Raw genomic sequence first — 21241 nt, 5'->3', positions numbered from 1 at the left:
TGTTCCCTCTGAATGTTTTTGTTCAAATCTTTGGGATCTAAACAGATTCTGAGTTCACCGGACGGCTTCTTGACACATACCAATGAGCTGACCCAGTCAGTCGGCTGTGTGACCTGTGATATGATGCCTTGAGATTGGAGGCGTTGGAGTTCTGCTTTTAGCTTGTCCCGCAACGGAGCTGGGACCCTCCTTGGTGCATGAAAGACCGCTGTTGCATCATCTTTGAGCAGGATTTTGTACTTGTAGGGTAACGTACCGATGCCACAAAAGACGTCAGGATACTCACTGAGAAGCAACTGGATGGCATCGGCCAGTCATGATGAGTCAACCGTGTACATGAAAATCCTTTGTATCAGCTGCAAATCCTTGCAGGCTTGAGTACCTAACAGCAATGTTCTTTCGTCATCCACGATCTCAAAACATAATCCTTTCGTGACTTTCTTATTAACTACTTGTAGGTGGCATGATCCCCTCGAGGTGATCTGGTTGCCATTGTAATCTGTTAACTTGCATGCAGCAGGTATCATCTTGTGTGTCCCTGGGATGGATGCGAGATCTTTGCTTGTCATCAAGTGTGCGGATGCTCCCGTGTCAAGCTAGAAAGTAATTGGGGAGTTGTTCACTTGCACCGTGGCGCTCCATTCGCTTGTGGATTCAATGGTATGCACGTATTGAGGCTGTGTGGCCGGCTTGTGCGGTTCCTCTGTGGCATTTATGATTCCAACGCCGTATGTGTTCTCCCAGGAGTGGAACTCTTCGTTGTCGGAAAACTTTCTTCAGGTGTCTGAGTCTCCATTGCATCTCCTGTGCGAACATTGAAGTTTCCATGTCTTTGCTTTGGAGAATAATATTTCGCTGTGGACTGACACTGGGAGGCAAAATGATTCATCTTGGAGCACTTTAAACATCTTTTCCGTAGTGTAGGACATTTCCATTTTAAATGGGAGGTGCCACAGCGGTAGCCATGACGTCGTGACGTCATGCATCGGCAGCGATCGCGCATGTGCGACTCGCTCTTCTGGCTGGGTTCAGTACCTTACATACTGCGAATATGCAGCTTCTTGCTCATGCGCATACCAGGATCTTGCATGATCGCGTTTTTCCTGACTGCGTGCATGCGCAGACATGCTGTAATGGGCGCCAGCGGCCGGAAAGGAAGGCCTGTGAGGAGAGGCCACCATTTTAACATCTTCTACCTCGTGGAGTAATTTCTCCGTGTTTTTTTTTCTCAAGAAACTCTAGGTACTGCTGTTTTTTCCTTTCTTGCTGTAAGCATTTTTCTATGGTAGATTTTAAAATTAAATCATTTTGCTGCATTAATGATTCCCTTAAATTTCCATCTGAGAGACCATAGATTAATTGATGCCTGATGATGGAGTCTGTTACATCAGCATAGTTACAACCTTGTGCTTACAAGTGGAGATCTGTGACAAAATTATAGACTCCCCGATTTTTTTGGAATCTGTTACGCAGGTTAAATCATTCCATGATTTTATTTGACTGTGATTTATATTGTTCATCAAATTTTGCCAGTATCACGTGAAAGCTAGTTTTATCTTCATTGTCACCATACGTAAAAGAGTTATAAAAGTCTTTTTATAAAGTCTTTTTACAGCTTGCCGGCCTGCCGTTGAGAGTAATATCCCAGTCTTTCTCTCGTCGGTGGCTGAATTTAAGTCAGTATATCTGAAGCTGCTATTGATACATTTTCCAGTTATTATTTAAATTACCAGTAGTTTTCAGCAACTCTGGAAGTGGCGTGTAGTCCATCGCTTTGGTAGGTTGTTTGGAATCAAAATGCTGCAAAGTCTTCCACAGCCGAGCAGCCGGCCTGTTACTTTTTATGCTTGTTTTGGTTCTTTCTGGTCTCTAACCTAATCTATCTAGTACTGTCCGATTAAAGCCAACCTGGTACCATGTTTTGTTACCTGTGAGGCAGGTAATCTGTGCTACTCAACTCAGTTACAGTAGAGGCTTTGGAAGAAGGCTTGAAGTTTTACAGGAGGTTTATTGAGCAACACAACTTAAATAACTGCGTGAGTTCTTACTTTAAGAACTGTACTAGTAGAAAGGTTACAACTTTTCTATGCACTACAACTAGGCCTGACCACACTAGCAGCCCTGAGCTAAACCTCTGCCGCTGTTCTCCTACTAGTCTAATCCACCCAAGAGGCCAGAGGGCTGCTTGCTTCCCCTTTTATACTTACCTGTGCTGCCCGCTAGTGGTCTTTCCATTACCCATCAGCCCCTTCTGTGTATACCCATGTAAAGATCACTACATGGGACAAGGTCGGTGGAGTGTGAGCATCAACAGGAGGCTGAGGAGCAGAGGCCCAGACTGTAGAGATAACTTACAAAGCCAAGAGTCTCTCATTAATGAGTCTCCTTTCTATATGAGTGAGAGGCAGTGCATGGCAAGACTGCAATTGTCCAGGGACCTGGTTTACCACATATGCCTCATGTGGCACAGTGGTTAGCACTGCTGTCTCATAGCACCAGGGACCCAGGTTCAATTCCAGCTTAGACTGTAGAGTTTGCATGTTCTTGATGTGCCTGCGGGGGTTTCCTCCGGGTGCTGTGGTTTCCTCCCACAGTTAGATGGATTGGCCATGCTAAATTGCCCTTTGTGTCCAAAAGATTAGGTGGGGTTACAAAGTAGGGTGGGGGCGGTGGGTCGGTGCATACTTGATGGACTGAATGGCCTCCTTCTGCTCTGTAGGGATTCATGGTTCTATGCTATGAGAAAACCTGAAGCCACGTGGATTTGGAGGCTTCCCCCTGCCAGTGGCCCCGAAGGTGGTGGCGGCTCACAATTTCTTTGCTCCTGGGTTTTTACAACGAGTAACTGGGGACTTGTGCAGCATTTCACAGTCAGCAACATATTACTGCATTCAGGAGGTGACAAGTATCCTTTACAGGAGAGCCTGCCATTACATGAACTTTGCTCTGGACAAGAACATCAGGTCCAGACATTCACAGGCTTCACAGCTATTGCTGGGTTCCCTCGTGTGCAGGCAGCAGTACACCGTACGCTGTGGCTATACAGGCTACCTGGCAGCGGTCCTTTATGTTCATCAACTGCAGGGGCTTCCAATCTGTCAATGTGCAGTTAGTCTGTGACCATCGAAAGTACATCCTGCACATGTGTGCCCGGTTTTCTAAGACTTGCCATCACTCCTACATCCTCAGTCACTCCCAGGTGCCTGGGATCATCAAGGGGGCAGTAAGTCTGAAGGGATGGTTGCCAGGGGATAACGGCAACTAACTTAAATACTAGCTAATTTCTCCGATACATCGCCCTCAAACCGCTGTTTCTGCCTCCACACGCTCCCTCATAGAACAGATCACAGCACATCTGAAGATGTGTTTCGGATGCCTGGACCGCTCAGCTGGCTCTCTGCAATATGCACCGTGGAGGCTTTGCAGCCTGATTGTAGTTTGCTGTTCTCTTCACATGACTGTGCAGAGAGGTGAGACCCTGCCAGATGATGAGTTGAAGGAGGAGGAGTGCTCAGCAGATGAAGATGAGGAGGTGCAGGAAGCCCAAGGATGCTGAGGGACAAGATGAGGGACCTGATGCCGTGGAGGAGGGGAATCTATGATACCCTCATTGCTGAAAGTTTGCAAGAAGAGAAAAAGTCAGATCATCATGAAGCATCTCCACTTGCCCTCCAAGCCATTTTGTGACTTCAGAGGGAATAACCGAACCAGCAGTGAGAGGGAAGGTCCTACATTCACACTTGGGCCTTCAGAGCTCTGAACTCAGCTGTGATCATCAGTGCCCTGGTAATGTGCTCACTCTGTCAAGTTAAAGTCCAGCAATGATGAAAGGAAATGTGAGTTAACGCTAGACGCCTCCCATACCATGTAAGTATGGAAACACTACCGTGAAGGACATGAAGACCGGTGTAGGCCTCTCATCCTGAAGAGCATGAGCGGGTTTCTCCGTCCCGCGGCCAGATTTCTGATTCAGCACGCCAGCAGGATTCTCCATTTTGCCAGCTTGTCAATGGGGGTTTCGCATTGTAGGGCAACCCCACACCCCCCCAGTAATATAACACTGCTCAGAGACAGAATCTCTGGGAGAAGGAACTCGGGCCTTCTGCCCATTCTTGGATTGTCCTGACTGGAGGCCCCCGGGTGTGTGGCTGTTGTAAATCCTCCCTGTGGATGTCATGGGGCTGTGGCCAGACTCCTGCAGGAGATGGAGCGCTTGGGAGGCGGTCAAGATACCTGGTCCCCATGTGGCCTACGTCTGGATGGCGCCCACCAGAGTGAGTGGTCGTGGAGTGCATGGCCAAGCACACATCCAGCAGCAGCAGTTGGATCGAGGCCTCCACAGTGGTTGCCAACCTTCCCTTGGTGGCCTTGAGGTGCTTGTACGTCGAACATCAGACAGATTCCTCCATCGTGTGTTCTGACCTAGTGAGAGACTATAAATCCCTGCCTGATGTTCCGCTGCCTCCCTTTGCATCACCACAAGTGAACTGACAGTCGCTTCCAGAAGGTCATTAAGACGGGACCAGATGATCATGGGGCACAGCAGGAAAGGAGAAAGGTGGACAGGAGCACAGTAATAGGAGACTCAATAGTTAGGGGGACAGACAGGAGATTCTGTGGCCGCAATCGGGAGTTCAGGATGGTGTGTTACCTCTCAGATGCCTGGGTCAAGGATATCTTAGAGCAGCTGCAGAACATTCTCAAGGTGGAGGGTGAGCAGCCAAAATTGTTGTGCACGTTGGCACAAAGACGCATAGAAATAGGGATGAGGTCCTGTGGAGTGATAATAGAGAGCCAGGGAGAAGGTTAAGAAGCAGGACCTCGAGGGTGGTAATCTGGATTACTTCCAGTCTTAGGTGCTACTGAGGGTAAGAACTGGAGAATATGGCAGACGAATGCGTGGCTAAAGAATTGGTGCAAGGGACAGGGATTCAGATTCTTAGATCATTGGGATCTTTCTGGGGCAGACGTGACCTGTTTCAGAGGGATGTGTTGCATCTGAACTGTGTCATGATACGCACTCATGCACATAATGAGATAAAGACGGGCAATGACAGACACCCAGGTTAGTCAATCAACACACAGGACAGGGCACAACCAATCACCAGACAGAACACTAGAGGGGGGCTTCCTACTATAAAACACACAAGGCATCAGCACTCCGCCTCTTTCCACTGGTGACAACTGTAGTGACAGTCAGGGTGTATATATCAGTTAGCACCTTCTACACGTGGATCTGGGCTAGTCTGGTCTAGTTAACTAGAGTCAACCCACAGCAAGCTGTGTGCACTGTTACAGAAGTTCAATCAATCGTATTGAACCAACGTCTAAGTTTGGAGTCTGCTTTCCAGCACAACTGCATCCTGTTGCAGTCCGTGTTACCCCAGGGTGAATAACACGACAAACTGGAGGGGACCAATATCCTGGGGGGCAGATTTGCCAGTGCTACAAGGGAGGGTTTAAACTAAATTGGCAGGGGAGGGGTGGAATCATCAGCAGCAGGGAAGCAAATGAGGGGCTGAAAGAAGATGCAGTATTCAGAAACGGCAAGCTGAATAGACATGAGAGGCAGGAGCGCAGTAGGGAGTGAGGAAAACCTGTTGGATTAAATTGTATCTATTTCAGTGCAAGACGGCTGACAGGTAAAGCTGATAAACTCAGGGCATGGATAGGTATGTGGGACTGGGATATTCTAGCCATAACTGAAACATGGCTGAGGGAGGGACAGGGCTGGCAACTTAATGTTCTCTGGTACAGTGCTTTAGGCAGCACTAAGATGGAGCGAAAAGAGGAGGGCAGGTTCCATTTTTGATTAAGGGGAGCATCACAGCAATAGTCAGAGATTAAATAACCGAGGGATCATCCAGCGAGGCTTTGTGTATGGAACTAAGAAACAAGAAGGGGATGGTGACCATATTGGGATTGTACTACAGTCAATGGGAATAAGAAGAACAAATATGCAGGGAGATTGGGGAGACTTGCAGGAATAATAAGATTGTCAGAGGGGATTTTAATTTTCCTAACATAGACTGGGGCTGCCATAGTATTTCTTTTAAAATCCCAATTCATTTTTTTTAACCAAGTAAGGGCAATTTAGTACGGCCAATCCACCTACCCTGCACATATTTGGGTTGTGGGGGCGAAAACCACGCAAACACGGGGAGAATGTGCAGACTCCACACGGACAGTGACCCAGAGCCGGGATCAAACCTGAGACCTTGGTGCCATGAGGCAGCAGTGCTAACCACTGTGCCACCGTGCTGCCCCTGCCATAGTGTTAAGGGCTTAGATGGGGTGGAATTTGTTAAATGTGTTCAGGAAAGTTTCCTCAGGCAGTATGTGGAGGATTCTGCTCGGGAAAGGGCAAAACGTGACCTCCCCTTGGGAAATAGGGCAGGGCAAGTGACTGGGGTGACGTTGGAGGACTACTTTGGGACCAGTGACCATCGTTCTATTAATTTTAAAATAGTTATGGAAAGGGACAAAACTGGTCCACAGGTGCAAGTTCTAAATTGGGGCAAGACGAATTTTGATGGAATTAGACAGGAGCTTGCAAGGGTTGATTGGAGTAGTTTGTTTGGGAGCAAAGGGATCTCCGGCATAGTGGGAGGCCTTTAAAAGTGAAATATCTAGAAATCTGGATCTATGTGTTCCTGTTAGGGTGAGGGGCAAGGCTGGCAGGAGTAGGGAACTCTGGGTGACATATTGAGGTTTTGGCCAGAGAAGGGAGGTTTGGCTCATGTTCAAGCAGTTGGAATCGAGGGATTCCCTGGAGGTGTACAGGGGATACAGGAGTAGACTCAAGAAGGAACTTAGGAGGGCAAAAAGGGGGCATGAGGTAGCTTTGGCCGAGAGGATTAATGTGAATCCAAAGGGATTCAAGTATATTAAAGGAAAAATAACAACTCGAGGGAGAATAGGACCCCTCAAGGACTAAAGTGGACACATATGTGTGGAACTGCAGGAAATAGGCAAGATTCTGAATGAATATTTCTCCTCTGTGTTTACCATGAAGACTTGGCAATATACTGGGGCAGTTTGCATTACAGTAGAGGAGACGACGGATGGACTAAAATGTATGATGGTTGATAAATCTCCTGGCACTGGCCAAGTATATCCAAGAACACCGTGTGAGGTTAGAGAAGAAATTACGTGAACTCTGGGTGAGATATTTGCATCATCATTGGCCATGGGTGAGGTACCAGAAGACTGGAGGGTAGTAAATGTTGTGTCCTTATTTAAGAAGGGCTGTAAAGAAAAACCTGGGAATTATAGATCAGTAAGCCTAACATCTGTGGTGGGAAAGTTACTGGAGAGGATTCTGAGGCATAAGATATACAGGCATTTGGAAAGACAGGGTTTGATTAGGAGTAGTCAGCACGGCTTTGGGCATGAGAGATCATGCCTTGTTTAAGTCACCAGGAAGGTTGATGAGGGCAGGGCAGTAGATGTAGTCTATATGGACAGCGGTAAGGCCTTTGACAAAATTCCACATGGTAGACTGCCCTGGAAGGTTAGATCCTATGGCTTCCAGGGACAGCTGGCAAATTAGATGTACAATTGGCTTGATGTTTGGAAGCAGAGGGTAATTGTGGAAGGATGTTTGTCGGACTGGAGGCCTGTGACTAGTGGTGTGCCTCAGGGGTCAGTGCTGGGCCCATTGCTGTTTGTTATCTGTAATCAATGATTTGGATAAGAATGTACAAGGCATGATCAGTAAGTTTGCAGAGGACACTAAAATAGATGGTATTGCAGACAGTGAGGAAGGTTGTCACAAATTGCAGCAGGATCTTGATCAGCTGGGGAAGTGGGCCAATAAGTGGCAAATGGAGTTCAAGACAGATAAATGTGAGGTGTTGCATTTTGGAAAGTCAAAGCAAGGTAGGACTTTCATGGTGAATGGTAGGATCTTAGGGAGTATCCTGGAACAGAGGGAACTTGGAATTCAGCTGCACGGTTCTCTAAAGGTAGAGCCATAGGTAGAAAGGGCAGTCAAAGAAGGCTTTTGGCATGCTGGCCTACATCAGTCAGGGTATTTGAGTATAGAAGCTAGGAAGTTCTGTTGCAATTATACAGGACGTTGTTCGCCTTGCCGTAGGGAAGATGTTAGCAAACTGGAGAGAGTACAGACGAGATTTTCAAGGATGTTGCCAGGACACGAGGCACTGAGTTATTTTTTTTTTTAGAACAGTACAGCACAGAACAGGCCCTTCGGCCCTCAATGTTGTGCCGAGCCATGATCACCCTACTCAAACCCACGTATCCACCCTATACCCATAACCCAACAACCCCCCCCCCCCCACCCTAACCTTACTTTTATTAGGACACTACGGGCAATTTAGCATGGCCAATCCACCTAACCCGCACATCTTTGGACTGTGGGAGGAAACCGGAGCACCCGGAGGAAACCCACGCACACAGGGGGAGGACGTGCAGACTCCACACAGACAGTGACCCAGCCGGGAACCGAACCTGGGACCCTGGAGCTGTGAAGCATTTATGCTAACCACCATGCTACCCTGCTGCCCCAATAGTGAGAGATTGGATAGGCTAAGACTTTTTTCTTTGGAGCATAGGAGACTGAGAGGTGACCTTATAGAGGTGTATAACAATAATAATCTTTATTAGTGTCATAAGTAGGCTTACATGAACACTGCAATGAAGTTACTGTGAAAATTCCCTAGTCACCACATTCCGGCGCCTGTTCGGGTACACTGAGGGAGAATTCAGGTTGTCCAATTCCTCTAACAGCCCGTCTTTCAGGACTTGCGGGAGGAAAGTGGAGAACCTGGAGTAAACCCCCACAGACATGGGGAGAACGTGCAGACTCTGCACAGACTGTGACCCAAGTTGGGAATTGAGCCTGGGACCCTGGCGCTGTGAAGCAAGATACAAGATCATGAGAGGCATCGATAGGGTGAATACACTCAGTCTTTTCCCCGAGGTTGGGGAATCGAGAACTTGGAGGACATTGGTTTAAGTTAAGAGGGGAAAGAATTAATCAGAACCCGAGGAGCAACTTTTTTACACAGAGGGTGGTACGTATGTGGAATGAGCTGCCGGAGGAAGTGGCTGAGTCAGGGACATTCTCAACATTTAAATGGCATTTGGACAGATTCAGGGTTAGGGAAGGTTCAGAGGGATATGGGCCAAATATAGGCAAATGGGGTTAGCTTAGATGGGTTTTTTGGCTGGCATGGGCCAGTTTGGACTGAAGGGCCTGTCTCTGTGCCATAGATTCTATTATCATCTGATTCAGACTGAGCAGGAGGCTGGTCTCCAGCGGTCCTCTGAAAGTCGGAGATTTGCTGTGGGACCCTTCCTGTGAGATGTTTTCCAGAAAGTGACCCCGAGTTAAACGTTGAACTACACGCAACGAGGGTCTGTATCTCTTCATTGGTGGAGGTAGCAAGTGCTGTGATAGTTCTTCCCGAGCCTCCTCATCCTCAGACATGCTTCAGGGGTCGGAATGCTGCTGGGCTGGCTAGCTCACCGCAGCATGCTGGTACCTGCAAAATACAAACAGACAGCTTTAGTGGGTGAGCTGAAGCTGTTTCAGAGTCCGCAGCACTCAGTCTGAATTGGAGGATTGGGTGAGGTAATGGGTCTGAGCACCACACCAGGTTGTTGGGGTAGGCCAAGCTGAGCGTGGCCACAGCAGTATTGTCTGTCCTTGCCTGCAAACTCTGCAGCAACCTCCTCAAAGTCGCTGAAGGTGATGATCTTGTGTGCGAGTTGAGCCTGTACGGGGACAAATGAAAGAAATGTGATCAGAGGGGGTGCAGCAGAGGTTGGGTAAAATACATGTTCTCTATTTGTGGTGTGACCTCCCCAGAACGGACAGTGATTGGAGACTGAGCAACAAGACAGATGGGATGGTGATGTTGGGAAAGACTTATTGAGAGAGTGAGTATTGAAATGTGTCTCCCAAGATGGGGTGTGTGAGATCTGTGAAGTGAGTAGCTGTTTGAGTCTATGATGCCATGCTGAGAGTTTGATAGTGGAGAGAGCTGAGGGAGGACTTAGCCTGGCACCCGCTTTCTGCACTGGATGGTACAACACGGGTAAGGTGACAGCCACGCTGACCTCCTCCTCGACAACCTCTTTCATGCCGGAGATGTGAGTTGCTGTGCTTCTTTGAGCTGGCGCTGGGGTGGAGCACATTCTGGTGGGTCCACACACGCTCAATAAGGGCCTCGAGGGCCCTGGCGATGAAAGGGGTGCTACCTTCTTCTTGAGGCTGCAAAACTTCCCTTCCGGATTGCTGACCTTCTGCATGGTCTGGTGAAGACAGGTGAGTGGAGAGAGGGATGTGAGGGTGCTGGGCTGGAGAGAGGGATGTGAGGGTGCTGGGCTGGAGAGAGGGATGTGAGTGCTGGGCTGGAGAGAGGGATGTGAGGGTGCTGGAGAGAGGGATGTGAGGGTGCTGGGCTGGAGAGAGGGATTATGAGGGTGCTGGGCTGGAGAGAAGGATGTGAGGGTGCTGGGCTGGAGAGAGGGATGTGAGGGTGCTGGAGAGAGGGATGTGAGGGTGCTGGGCGGGAGAGAGGGATGTGAGGGTGCTGGGCTGGAGAGAGGGATGCGAGGGTGCTGGGCTGGAGAGAGGGATGTGAGGGTGCTGGGCTGGAGAGAGGGATGTGAGTGCTGGGCTGGAGAGAGGGATGTGAGGGTGCTGGGCTGAAGAGAGGGATGTGAGGGTGCTGGGCTGGAGAGAGGGATGTGAGGGTGCTGGGCTGGAGAGAGGGATGTGAGGGAGCTGGGCTGGAGAGAGGGATGTGAGGGTGCTGGATGGAGAGAGGGATGTGAGGGTGCTGGGCTGGAGAGAGGGATGTGAGGGTGCTGGGCTGGAGAGAGAGATGTGAGGGTGCTGGAGAGAGGGATGTGAGGGTGGGGCTGGAGAGGGATGTGAGGGTGGGGCTGGAGAGAGGGATGTGAGGGAGCTGGGCTGGAGAGAGGGATGTGAGGGTGCTGGGCTGGAGAGAGGGATGTGGGGGTGGGGCTGGAGAGAGGGATGTGAGGGAGCTGGGCTGGAGAGAGGGATGTGAGGGGGCTGGGCTGGAGAGAGGGATGTGAGGGTGCTGGGCTGGAGAGAGGGATGTGAGTGTGGGGCTGGGCTGGAGAGAGGGATGTGAGGGTGTTGGGTTGGAGAGAGGGATGTGAGGGTGGGGCTGGGGAGAGGGATGTGAGGGTGGGGCTGGAGAGAGGGATGTGAGGGTGCTGGGCTGGAGAGAGGGATGTGAGTGCTGGGCTGGAGAGAGGGATGTGAGGGTGTTGGGTTGGAGAGAGGGATGTGAGGGTGGGGCTGGGGAGAGGGATGTGAGGGTGGGGCTGGAGGGAGGGATGTGAGGGTGGGGCTGGAGAGAGAGATGTGAGGGTGGGGCTGGAGGGAGGGATGTGAGGGTGGGGCTGGAGAGAGGGATGTGAGGGTGGGGCTGGAGAGAGGGATGTGAGGGTGGGGCTGGAGAGAGGGATGTGAGGGTGGGGCTGGAGAGAGGGATGTGAGTGCTGGGCTGGAGAGAGGGATGTGAGGGTGCTGGATGGAGAGAGGGATGTGAGGGTGCTGGGCTGGAGAGAGGGATGTGAGGGTGCTGGGCTGGAGAGAGGGATGTGAGGGTGCTGGGCTGGAGAGAGGAATGTGAGTGCTGGGCTGGAGAGAGGGATGTGAGGGTGCTGGGCTGAAGAGAGGGATGTGAGGGAGCTGGGCTGGAGAGAGGGATGTGAGGGTGCTGGGTGGGAGAGAGGGATGTGAGGGTGCTGGGTGGGAGAGAGGGATGTGAGGGTGCTGGGTGGGAGAGAGGGATGTGAGGGTGCTGGGCCGGAGAGAGGGATGTGAGGGTGCTGGGCTGGAGAGAGGGATGTGAGGGTGCTGGAGAGAGGGATGTGAGGGTGCTGGGCTGGAGAGAGGGATGTGAGGGTGGGGCTGGAGAGAGGGATGTGAGGGTGCTGGTCTGGAGAGAGGGATGTGAGGGTGCTGGTCTGGAGAGAGGGATGTGAGGGTGGTGGGCTGGAGAGGGATGTGAGGGTGCTGGGCTGGAGAGAGGGATGTGAAGGTGCTTGATGGAGAGAGGGATGTGAGGGTGCTGCTCTGCTATTGAAATATGGCGCTAGGACCTTTGAACCCACCAGCTGACGCCGGCCGGGTGAATCAGCTGCCGGCCCAACAGGTTATTCAGAGGGAGATTTGCTTGTGCAGTATTAATGAGGTTCCAAGAACCGAATCTGCCTCCTGATCCCACCATTCTGGCCAGCGGTAAAGGCTCTGCCGGATCCGCCTCAACCGCATTTAATCACAAAATGGAAGAATTCCACCCTCGTCTTTTCATTGACATTCCCATTGCCTTGGGAGCAATACTGGTGAATTCCACTGTTCTCCGATCCAATATAGTCCCTTTTAATTTCTACCTTCTGTTAATTTAATACATCACACTTCATGTAAAACAAAGAAACATCTGAAAATATATATGACTGTATGGCAGTTTAGGACATTAGTTAGACAGCAGAAAGATTAGTTTGTTGCAGAATCTGTTGCCATGATTTTACCTGAAGCTCAAACACCATGCCGTGTAATAATAATAATAATCTTTATTAGTATCACAAGTAGTTCTTGCATTAAAACTTGCAAAGAAATCATCATATTCCGGCGCCTGTTCGGGTCACAGAGGGAGAATTCAGAATGTCCAATTCACCTAACAACACGTCTTCCGGGTCTTGTGGGAGGAAACCGGAGCTTCCGGCAGAAACCCACGCAGACACGGGGAGAACGTTCTTGTGGTTTGTATTTAAAATGCAACGTTGCTTACCCAAATAATAAACTGTCACACTGGAGGAGCAATCTTATTCTTTCTGAAGGAGATGACACGTGGATAGTTTTCAATCAACAGTTGGATTTTACTTCCTCCCTTGCTGCCTTCCTGCTTGAGTTCCACAGGCTATCTGCTGTAGAGCAGCACATGTCCTTAGACACACAATTTCAGATGAATCGCAACCTGCATGGCTTCGCTTTACCTAATGTAGATGTTTGCATGGCCTCTGGACTTGTCCACGTGTGAAGCGAATGCCGATGCCTCTCTGATTACTTTTAATGATAATAGTATATTAAACGTACATCATACAACAGCCCGGAACACTTTATTTTGGTTACAGGCTGTTTAATGCTCATAGTTTGCATGCATTTCAAGGAGTGCCTCATACTTAAAAGACATAAAAGTGATGACCAAAAAGGGAAGTTGAATGGAATCACACTTTTAAGTTCTTGTTTCATTAAAGTTTGGCTTTCTAGTTGCAACAGTACTATTTTTAACGAATGTTCTTGCAAGCAAACATTAATACTTCCATTGTATTTTTATTTTTGGCATCTTAACCAACAGATTATAGGGCTAGCAGTAGAGAAAGTAGATCAAGCACACTAACTGTTCCAGATCAGCAGAGAAGCCCACACCATCGTTCTCGTTCTGTCTCTCCTCACCGTGGTGACGACCAGGGCAGGACCCGGTCACGTTTACCCAATGTCCCACTACAGAGGTGTGTTTGCATTCTTCACAATGCTTGTTTTAGTTTATTAAATGTTGGCAGAAAGTGGTTAAATGTTTTACCTGCACTTCTTATGTTTGTCAGCTAGATGATTTGTTTTGATTGAAAACAAGGAATTTCTTGCATGGAATGACAGGAATTTGGGGGGAAATGGCAAACTGTGTTCAATGAATATTGCGTTTAGTGCTTTACAATTTTCTTGTATTCAACAGTTTTCCATCAAGATGAATCATTTTCAGCTAATATAGTTTTGCCAATCTTCTTCACTCACAGGAGTTTGGATGAAATCCATCAAAGTCGACGATCTCGTTCTCCCACCCGCTACCATGATGTGCCAGGCAGTCCAGTCGAACGCAGGTCGAGGGACATAGACAGTTATTACACATATGAAAGAGACAGGTACAGTGTACAGCAAAATTATTCCATTTTCCTGATGTCAGTTTCCTTTCTTGACACAAACTTTAAATTGCAAAATTGTTGGTGTCATTTTCTTTTTGGTGTTTGAAAATAATCCCACTGACCTAAACTTCTGCGACTGCAAAAATACTTTGAAAAATGATTAAGTCGTAATGTTCATGAATAATTTAGTAGTTCAATTCTCTCATGGTCATTTTAACTCGGTACTTTGGTCTCAGACTGTTGTAGGTTCCAATACGACATTTCACGAATTTTCCAATTCTCCACTGCCCTGTGTTCTCCCCCAGTTAAATCAAGATTCAACACACAATTAAGAACCTGCCAGTAAAGTAAGAGTGAGCTGAATGCACATGCCATAATGGGCTCTATTTCACAGGGGCCTGAGTATGGGTTGGCAGGCAGTAAGACTCATAACATTTGGGCACCGTGCCATTGATGTTATCAGTATCGGGGGAGACGTCAGGAGGCTTTGACCACGTTTGGGTCAATTGAGGCGTTTAAATTAGTCGTTACTTGAGGATCAGGTGCTGTTCCTGCTGGAATTAAACCATGGTGGGAGATGCCCACGCCCAGCATCCAGCTGTCACTGCAGCAGTTGGTGGTAGGCAGGGATAGAAGAATCTCCTTAACATGGTCCATTGGGCTCTAAGGTCTTCCCTCCGTTCTTGGTTCCTCGCTCGGGTGACCTGTCTGTCTCGGCTCTAACCTGGATCTTCTTGCGTGACCCTGCTGAAGCCCATCTCCCACTCGCCGTTAACTTACCTCGGGGGCTCCTCGCCACCCCAAGGATGTCCACCACTCCCAGTGGCACTGCTGGGAGCAGAGGCTGCCAGAACATTGATTGGCTGGCAGCTCTCAGAGACAGGAATACCTGCCCCGGTGAGGGTGGAAATTTCGACTGACATTAATTAACTGCTGTTAGGGCAGCACGGTGGCCTAGTGGTTAGCACAACCGCCTCACGGCGCTGAGGTCCCAGGTTCGATCCCGGCTCTGGGTCACTGTCCGTGTGGAGTTTGCACATTCTCCCCGTGTCTGCGTGGGTTTCGCCCCCACAACCCAAAAATGTGCAGAGTAGGTGGATTGGCCACGCTAAATTGCCCCTTAATTGGAAATAATAATTGGGTAATCTAAATTTATATAAAAAAAAAGAAGAAAAAAAAAAAAAAAAATTAACTGCTGTTAAGTTGTGACAGGGCAAGGCGGCAAAGCCAAGGGGAGGAGGTGGGTTTGAGGGAGTGGGGCTGGAGAGCTTGTCCTTAACTCTTTTGTTGAGGCAGAAGGGAACCTGACGCACTGTGAAATGCAGGCCTATAAGTGCATGACAAAGCACAGCAATTTGTAGTGGGTAAGAAATAGGACGGGCAATGTGAGCCGTCATAAAAGCTGGACAGGGGGCGGCACGTGGCACAATGGTTAGCATTACTGCCTACGGCGCTGAGGACCCGGGTTCGTATCCCGGCCCTGGGTCACTGTCCGTGTGGAGTTTGCACGTTCTCCCCGTGCCTGCATGGGTTTCACCCCCACAACCCAAAGATGTGCAGGCTAGTTGGATTGGCCGCACTAAATTGCCCCTTAATTAGAAAAAAATAATTGGGTTCTCTAAATTTATATAAAAACGAATAAAAGCTGGACAGTTGAGTCTGTTTTTACACAAAAGTTGTCAGCCTCTGAAATGAGGTGAAAAAGAAATTAAAAATACAAATTAAAGATGCCCCAGAGAATTAGAATTGTTTTTTTAATATCATTAGGGCCAATTTGAACTATGCAATCACGCTCCTGCAGGTAGCCGTTGCTCCCAAAGGCATTAAAAAATATATTTTCCAACATTTCTGTCCTTCCCCTTTCCCACTTAATCCAATCTTGCTCTCCCTCTCTCTTTCTCTTCATAGATCGAATTTGACTCCAACTCAGCAATATTATTCTTATCCATTATCCCGGTTTCTTTCTCAAACTTCATTTTCATTGGCTCAGCAGATAGACAATTGCTTTGATTATTTGAAAATATGCCAAATTCCTTTTTGACTTCACAATTTGTGAGCTGAATAAGGTACAGCACCTGAATCAGTTAAATGTTATTAACATGCAGACTGGAAAGGTCTGGCGGGATTGAACGGAAAGCTGAGGAAAGATTCCATTCCCACACATGTAATCTCTCCCTCTCCTGTGAATACTGAGTCCAGTCCCACACTGTACTTTCTCTCTCCTTCTCCCGTGAATACTGAGTCCAGTCCCACACTGTAATCTCTCTCCCTCTCTCTAGTGAATACTGAGTCCAGTTCAACACACTGTAATTTCTCTTGCTCTCCAGTGAATACTGAGTCCAGGTCCATACACTGTAATCTCTCTCTCTCCAGTGAAAACTGAGTCCAGTTCCACACAATAATCTCTCTCCAGTGAATACTGAGTCCAGTTCCACACACTGTCATCTCCCTCTCCAGTGAATACTGAGCCCAGTTCCACACAATAATCTCTCTCCAGTGAATACTGAGTCCAGTTCCACACACTGTCATCTCCCTCTCCAGTGAATACTGCGCTCAGTTCCACACACTGTCATCTCCCTCACCAGTTAATACTGATTCCAGTTCCACAGACTGTAATCTGTTCCTCTCCAGTGAAAACTGAGTCCAGGTCCATACACTGTAATTCTCTCTCTCTCTCCCAGTGAATACTGAGTCCAGTCCCATGCACATATCTCTTCTCTCCAGTGAATACTGAGTCCTGTTCCACACACTGGTCTCTCCCTCTCCAGTGAATACTGAGTCTAGTTCCACACTGTAATCTCTCTCTCCAGTGAATACCAAGTCCAGTTCCACACACAGTAAAATCTCTCTCTCCAGTGCGTATGGAGTCCAGTTCCTCATACTATAATCTCTCTCCAGTTAAAACTGAGTCCAGTTCCACACACTGTAATCTCTCTCCAGTTAATACCGAGTCCAGTTCCGCACACTGTAATCTCTCTCTCTCCAGTTAATACCGAGACCAGTTCCACACACTGTGACCTCTCTCTCAAGCCAATAGAGTCTAGTTCCACACACTTTAATCTCTCTCTCTCCAGTGAATACTGAGTCCTGTTCCACACACTGATCTCTCCCTCTCCAGTCAATACTGAGTCCAGTTCCATAGACTGTGAGCTCTCTCCCTCTCCAGTGAATACTGAGTCCAGTTCCATAGACTGTGAGCTCTCTCCCTCTCCAGTGAATACTGGGTCCAGTTCCACACACTGTAATCTCTCTCTCTCCCTCTCCAGTGAATACTGAGTCCAGTTCCATAGACTGTGAGCTCTCTCCCTCTCCAGTGAATACTGAGTCCAGTTCCATAGACTGTGAGCTCTCTCTCTCTCTCTCTCCAGTGAATACTGAGTCCAGTTCCATAGACTGTGAGCTCTCCATCTCTCCAGTGGACACTGGACCCAGTTCCAGATGGTATTAATAAAAATTGAAAAACAGAATGTCAAATGTAATAGTATCAGGCTTAGTCCCAGTCTCAGGTACATGTGATTACAGAAACGGGAAGATTTCATGGTACATGCTGGAGGCTTTAGGTGCTTCGGGCCATTGGGCCTGGGTCTGGCAAAGGGACATATTTCCAAGCTGGACAAATTGCACCTGAAGCCAGTTGGGAACAATGTTCTCACAGGATTCACTGGGAGCTTTTCAACTAATTTGCAGGTGAAAGAGCGCCAGAAAATTAAAAAACATAGCAGTGAAATTCGGAATATCTGGGATCAGTCTTGAGGAAAATAGGAATAATATTGGAGAGACTATTAAATTGTATGTACCTCGTGTAATTTAATAGGTTGGTGACTTGCAGGCACAGATCATCTCACAGGATCTTGGAGGGATGGATTTGTTTATTGTCACATGTACCGGGCTACAGTGAAAAGTATTTTTCTGCGAGTAGCTCAACAGATCATTAAGTACATGGGAAGAAAAGGGAATAAAAGAAAATACATAATAGGGCAACACAAGGTATGCAATGTAACTACATAAACACCGGCATCAGATGAAGCATACATTGTGTGGTGTTAATGAGGTCAGTCCATAAGAGGGTCATTTAGGAGTCTGGTAACAGCGGGGAAGAAGGTGTTTTTGAGATCCCGACAGTACAGTAGGGGGCCATTCGGCCCATCGAGTTGACACAGAATCTCCGAAAGAGCGCCCCAACCTGGCCCGCTACCCCACCTAATCCCCATTCCCCACCTAACCATTGGACACTAAGGGGAAATTCAGCATGGTCATATCAACCTAACCCATACAGGCAGCGGGGAGAGCGTGCAAACTCCGCATAAACAAACAGTCACCCAAGGTTGGAATCAAACCCGGGCCCTTGGTGCTATACTAACCACTTTGCCACCGTGCCGCATTATAAAGTGGTAACATCAACAGAGACATGGTTATCAAGTAGTCAGGAATGATAAAGATGAGTAAGGAACTGGAGGAGGGGATGCGGTTGCATTAATTAAAGGTGATCCCGTTCTAATTACGGGATGGTTTTAGGATTGAATCTACTTGGCTTGAGTTGTAGAACAGAGGGGTTTCTGTTAGATTGTGAGTGCTCCTTTATAGAGCTCCAAACATTGGGAAGGAGATGAGTTTTAGAAGGCAGAAGTAGATAGATTCTTGATAAACAAGGGGCTGAAATGCTATCAGGTTAAGCAGGAATGTGGTTATGGTTAAATCAGATCAGCCACAATCGTATTGAATAGCGGAGCAGGCTCGAGAGACCATGTGACCTACTCTTGCCAATTCACATGGTTGTATTCTCAGACATTCTCTTATCTAACACATCAGTTCCCTCTTCAGAAGATTCAACAATGTCTGTTTAGCAGAAATGACCCTTTACAATTCCACGTTTATTCTCTCTGCTAGATCAGAGAAGACTGAGGGGGGATCTGATCGAGGTGGTCAAGATTATGAGGGGCATGGAGTTGAAGGGTCACTTACGAGGGGACACAAGTTCAAGGTGAGGAGCAGGAGGTTTAGGGGGAATTTGAGGAAAAACCTTTTTGCCCAGAGGGTGGTGACGGTCTGGAATGCACTGCCTGGGAGGATGATAGAGGTGGGTTACCGAGCATCCTTTAAAAGGTATCTGGATGAACTTCTCTTGGCATTCTCATAACATTCAACGCTGTGGGCCAAGTGCGAGAAAATGGGATTAGGCAGGCAGCTCAGGTGTTGGTGCAGGCTCGATAGGCTGAAAGGCCTCTTCTGCGCTGTATTCTGTGATTAGCTCACATTTATTCAAATGCGTAATCATTCTGTCCCAATAAAAGTCTGAGGACATGGGGGAGACCATTTAGGAGAGACGTGAGGAGAAATTTCTTTACCCTGAGAATGGTCGGCCTGTGGAAATCGTTATTACAGGAGGTAGTTGAGGCGAAAACATTGTATGTTTTCAAGAAGCAGTTAGATATTGCACTGAGGGCAAAGGGAATCAACGGATATGGGGGGAATGCGGAATCAAGCTATTGAGTCGCATGATCAGCCATTATCATAATGAATGACGGAGCAGGCTTGATGGGCCAAAGGGCCTCCTCTGCTCCTATTGTGTATGTTTCAATATAATAAGATTCATGTAAGTTACTCACAACTGATGATAAACTAATAGATCTGTATTTTAGAGTTTAACTTTCTTTTGTCCCTTGCACAGTTGTTTCTGTGTCTCCAGCAACCTCCTTTTAATTGGTTGCTCCCTTTGGGTCCAGCATCTCTGGACAGCTGAGCAGAGCTTTGCACCCTCTGATGAAGACAGTTGTCCCTTTTATTATTCTCTGTTCTCATGTCTTGCCATTGACCTTGCGACACCCACCTCGCTTTAGAATTATAGAATATAATCACTACAGTGCAGAAGGAGGCCATTCTGCCCATCGAGTCTGCACCGACACTCTGAAAGAGCCGCCTACCTAGGTCTATGCCTCCACCCTTTCCCTGTAACCCAGTAACCCCGCCTAATCTTTTTGGGCACTAAGGGGCAATTTATCATGGCCAATCCAGCTAACCTGCACATCTTTTGGACTGTAGGAGGAAACCAGAGCACCCGGAGAAAACCCACGCAGACACAGGGAGAACATGCAAACTGCACACAGACAGTGACCCAAGGTTGGAATCGAACTTGGGTCCCTGGTGCTGTGAGACAGCAATGCTAACCACTGTCCCACCGTGACACCCCGTTCTAGGAGAATGCAATGAAGCTCATATCTGCATTCCTTTCTTCAATATTTCTGTCCTGAAATGCTGTCTCCTGTAATGGCTTAGCAGGAATGAGTTCCCCTGGGTAGGGATTTGATATCTTTTCACAATGACACTGGAGGACAGAGATAAAGGATCCGGTTTAGACTTTACAAATGTTGAAAAATACATGGTTAAAGTGATCATATCTGAAAAAGTGCTGAAGGCAACTGAAGATGGCTTTGTGTCAGATGTGAGTCTGAGAGATTAATGCTGTCACCCTGCTGCAACGCACTAATACTCATCTCACCATCTCTGATACACATGTGGGACATTGAAGTCTCACTTCACTCCAAAGGCAGGTAATCGCTATAAAATAAAGCTCCACAATTAGCAGGTGCCCAGCTTCTGTCCTGGTCGACTCGCTAACAGTCTGCTCTCTTCTGAAAGAGGACAGAATAGACCAACAAATGGCAGTAAGACAAGTGTAATCTAATGGATAGTGCATTCAGTAAGGATGGCAATCAAGCACATGCATCACGAGTACCATTGGTATGCATTGAGGAATGTGTTAACAGTATCATTTGAGGATGTGTGCTGAGATTCAAAGGAGGTCACACAGGTGTTATATTAGATGGGTGCTGCTGACAGTGAATTTGGTGTGAGAAGTATGGTTGACAAAGGTGAGAGAAAATGCGCTGTAACAAAAAGATGGATCTGGTTGCAACTTTATTCGTTCTGGACCTGGTATTGGGGAATGAGCTCGGCCAGGTGGTAGAAGTTTCAGTAGGGGAGCATTTCGGGAACGGTGACCACAATTCAGTAAGTTTTAAAGTGCTGGTGGACAAGGATAAGAGTGGTCCTAGGGTGAATGTGCTAAATTGGGGGAAGGCTAATTATAACAATATTAGATGGAACTGAAGAATCTAGATTGGGGGTAGATGTTTGAGGGTAAATCAACATCTGACATGTGGGAGTCTTTCAAATGTCAGTTGAAAGGAATTCAGGACTGGCATGTTCCTGTGAGGAAGAATGATAAATATGGCAAGTCTCGGAAACCTTGGATAACGAGAGATATTGTAGGCTTCGTCAAAAAGAAAAAGGAGGCATTTGTCAGGGCTAGAAT

At 47.8% G+C, this 21241-nt stretch overlaps 1 protein-coding gene across 35 annotated transcripts in view; it reads left to right on the top strand.

Annotated features, from left to right (window-relative positions):
- The window catches only part of LOC119967772 (regulating synaptic membrane exocytosis protein 1-like), a 1070524-nt gene that overhangs the window by 690068 nt on the left and 359215 nt on the right, over nucleotides 1-21241 (top strand). For all 35 annotated transcript variants that reach the window (XM_038800731.1, XM_038800737.1, XM_038800741.1 and 32 more), the window contains 2 exons: nucleotides 13368-13521; nucleotides 13804-13929. In XM_038800731.1, the coding sequence (XP_038656659.1) occupies nucleotides 13368-13521; nucleotides 13804-13929 (280 nt within the window). The remainder of the gene's footprint in view (nucleotides 1-13367; nucleotides 13522-13803; nucleotides 13930-21241) is intronic.

This window comes from Scyliorhinus canicula, chromosome 6 (genome assembly GCF_902713615.1).
Source record: "Scyliorhinus canicula chromosome 6, sScyCan1.1, whole genome shotgun sequence".
NCBI lineage: Eukaryota > Metazoa > Chordata > Chondrichthyes > Carcharhiniformes > Scyliorhinidae > Scyliorhinus > Scyliorhinus canicula.
This window is presented reverse-complemented; position numbering and strand designations above follow the sequence as displayed.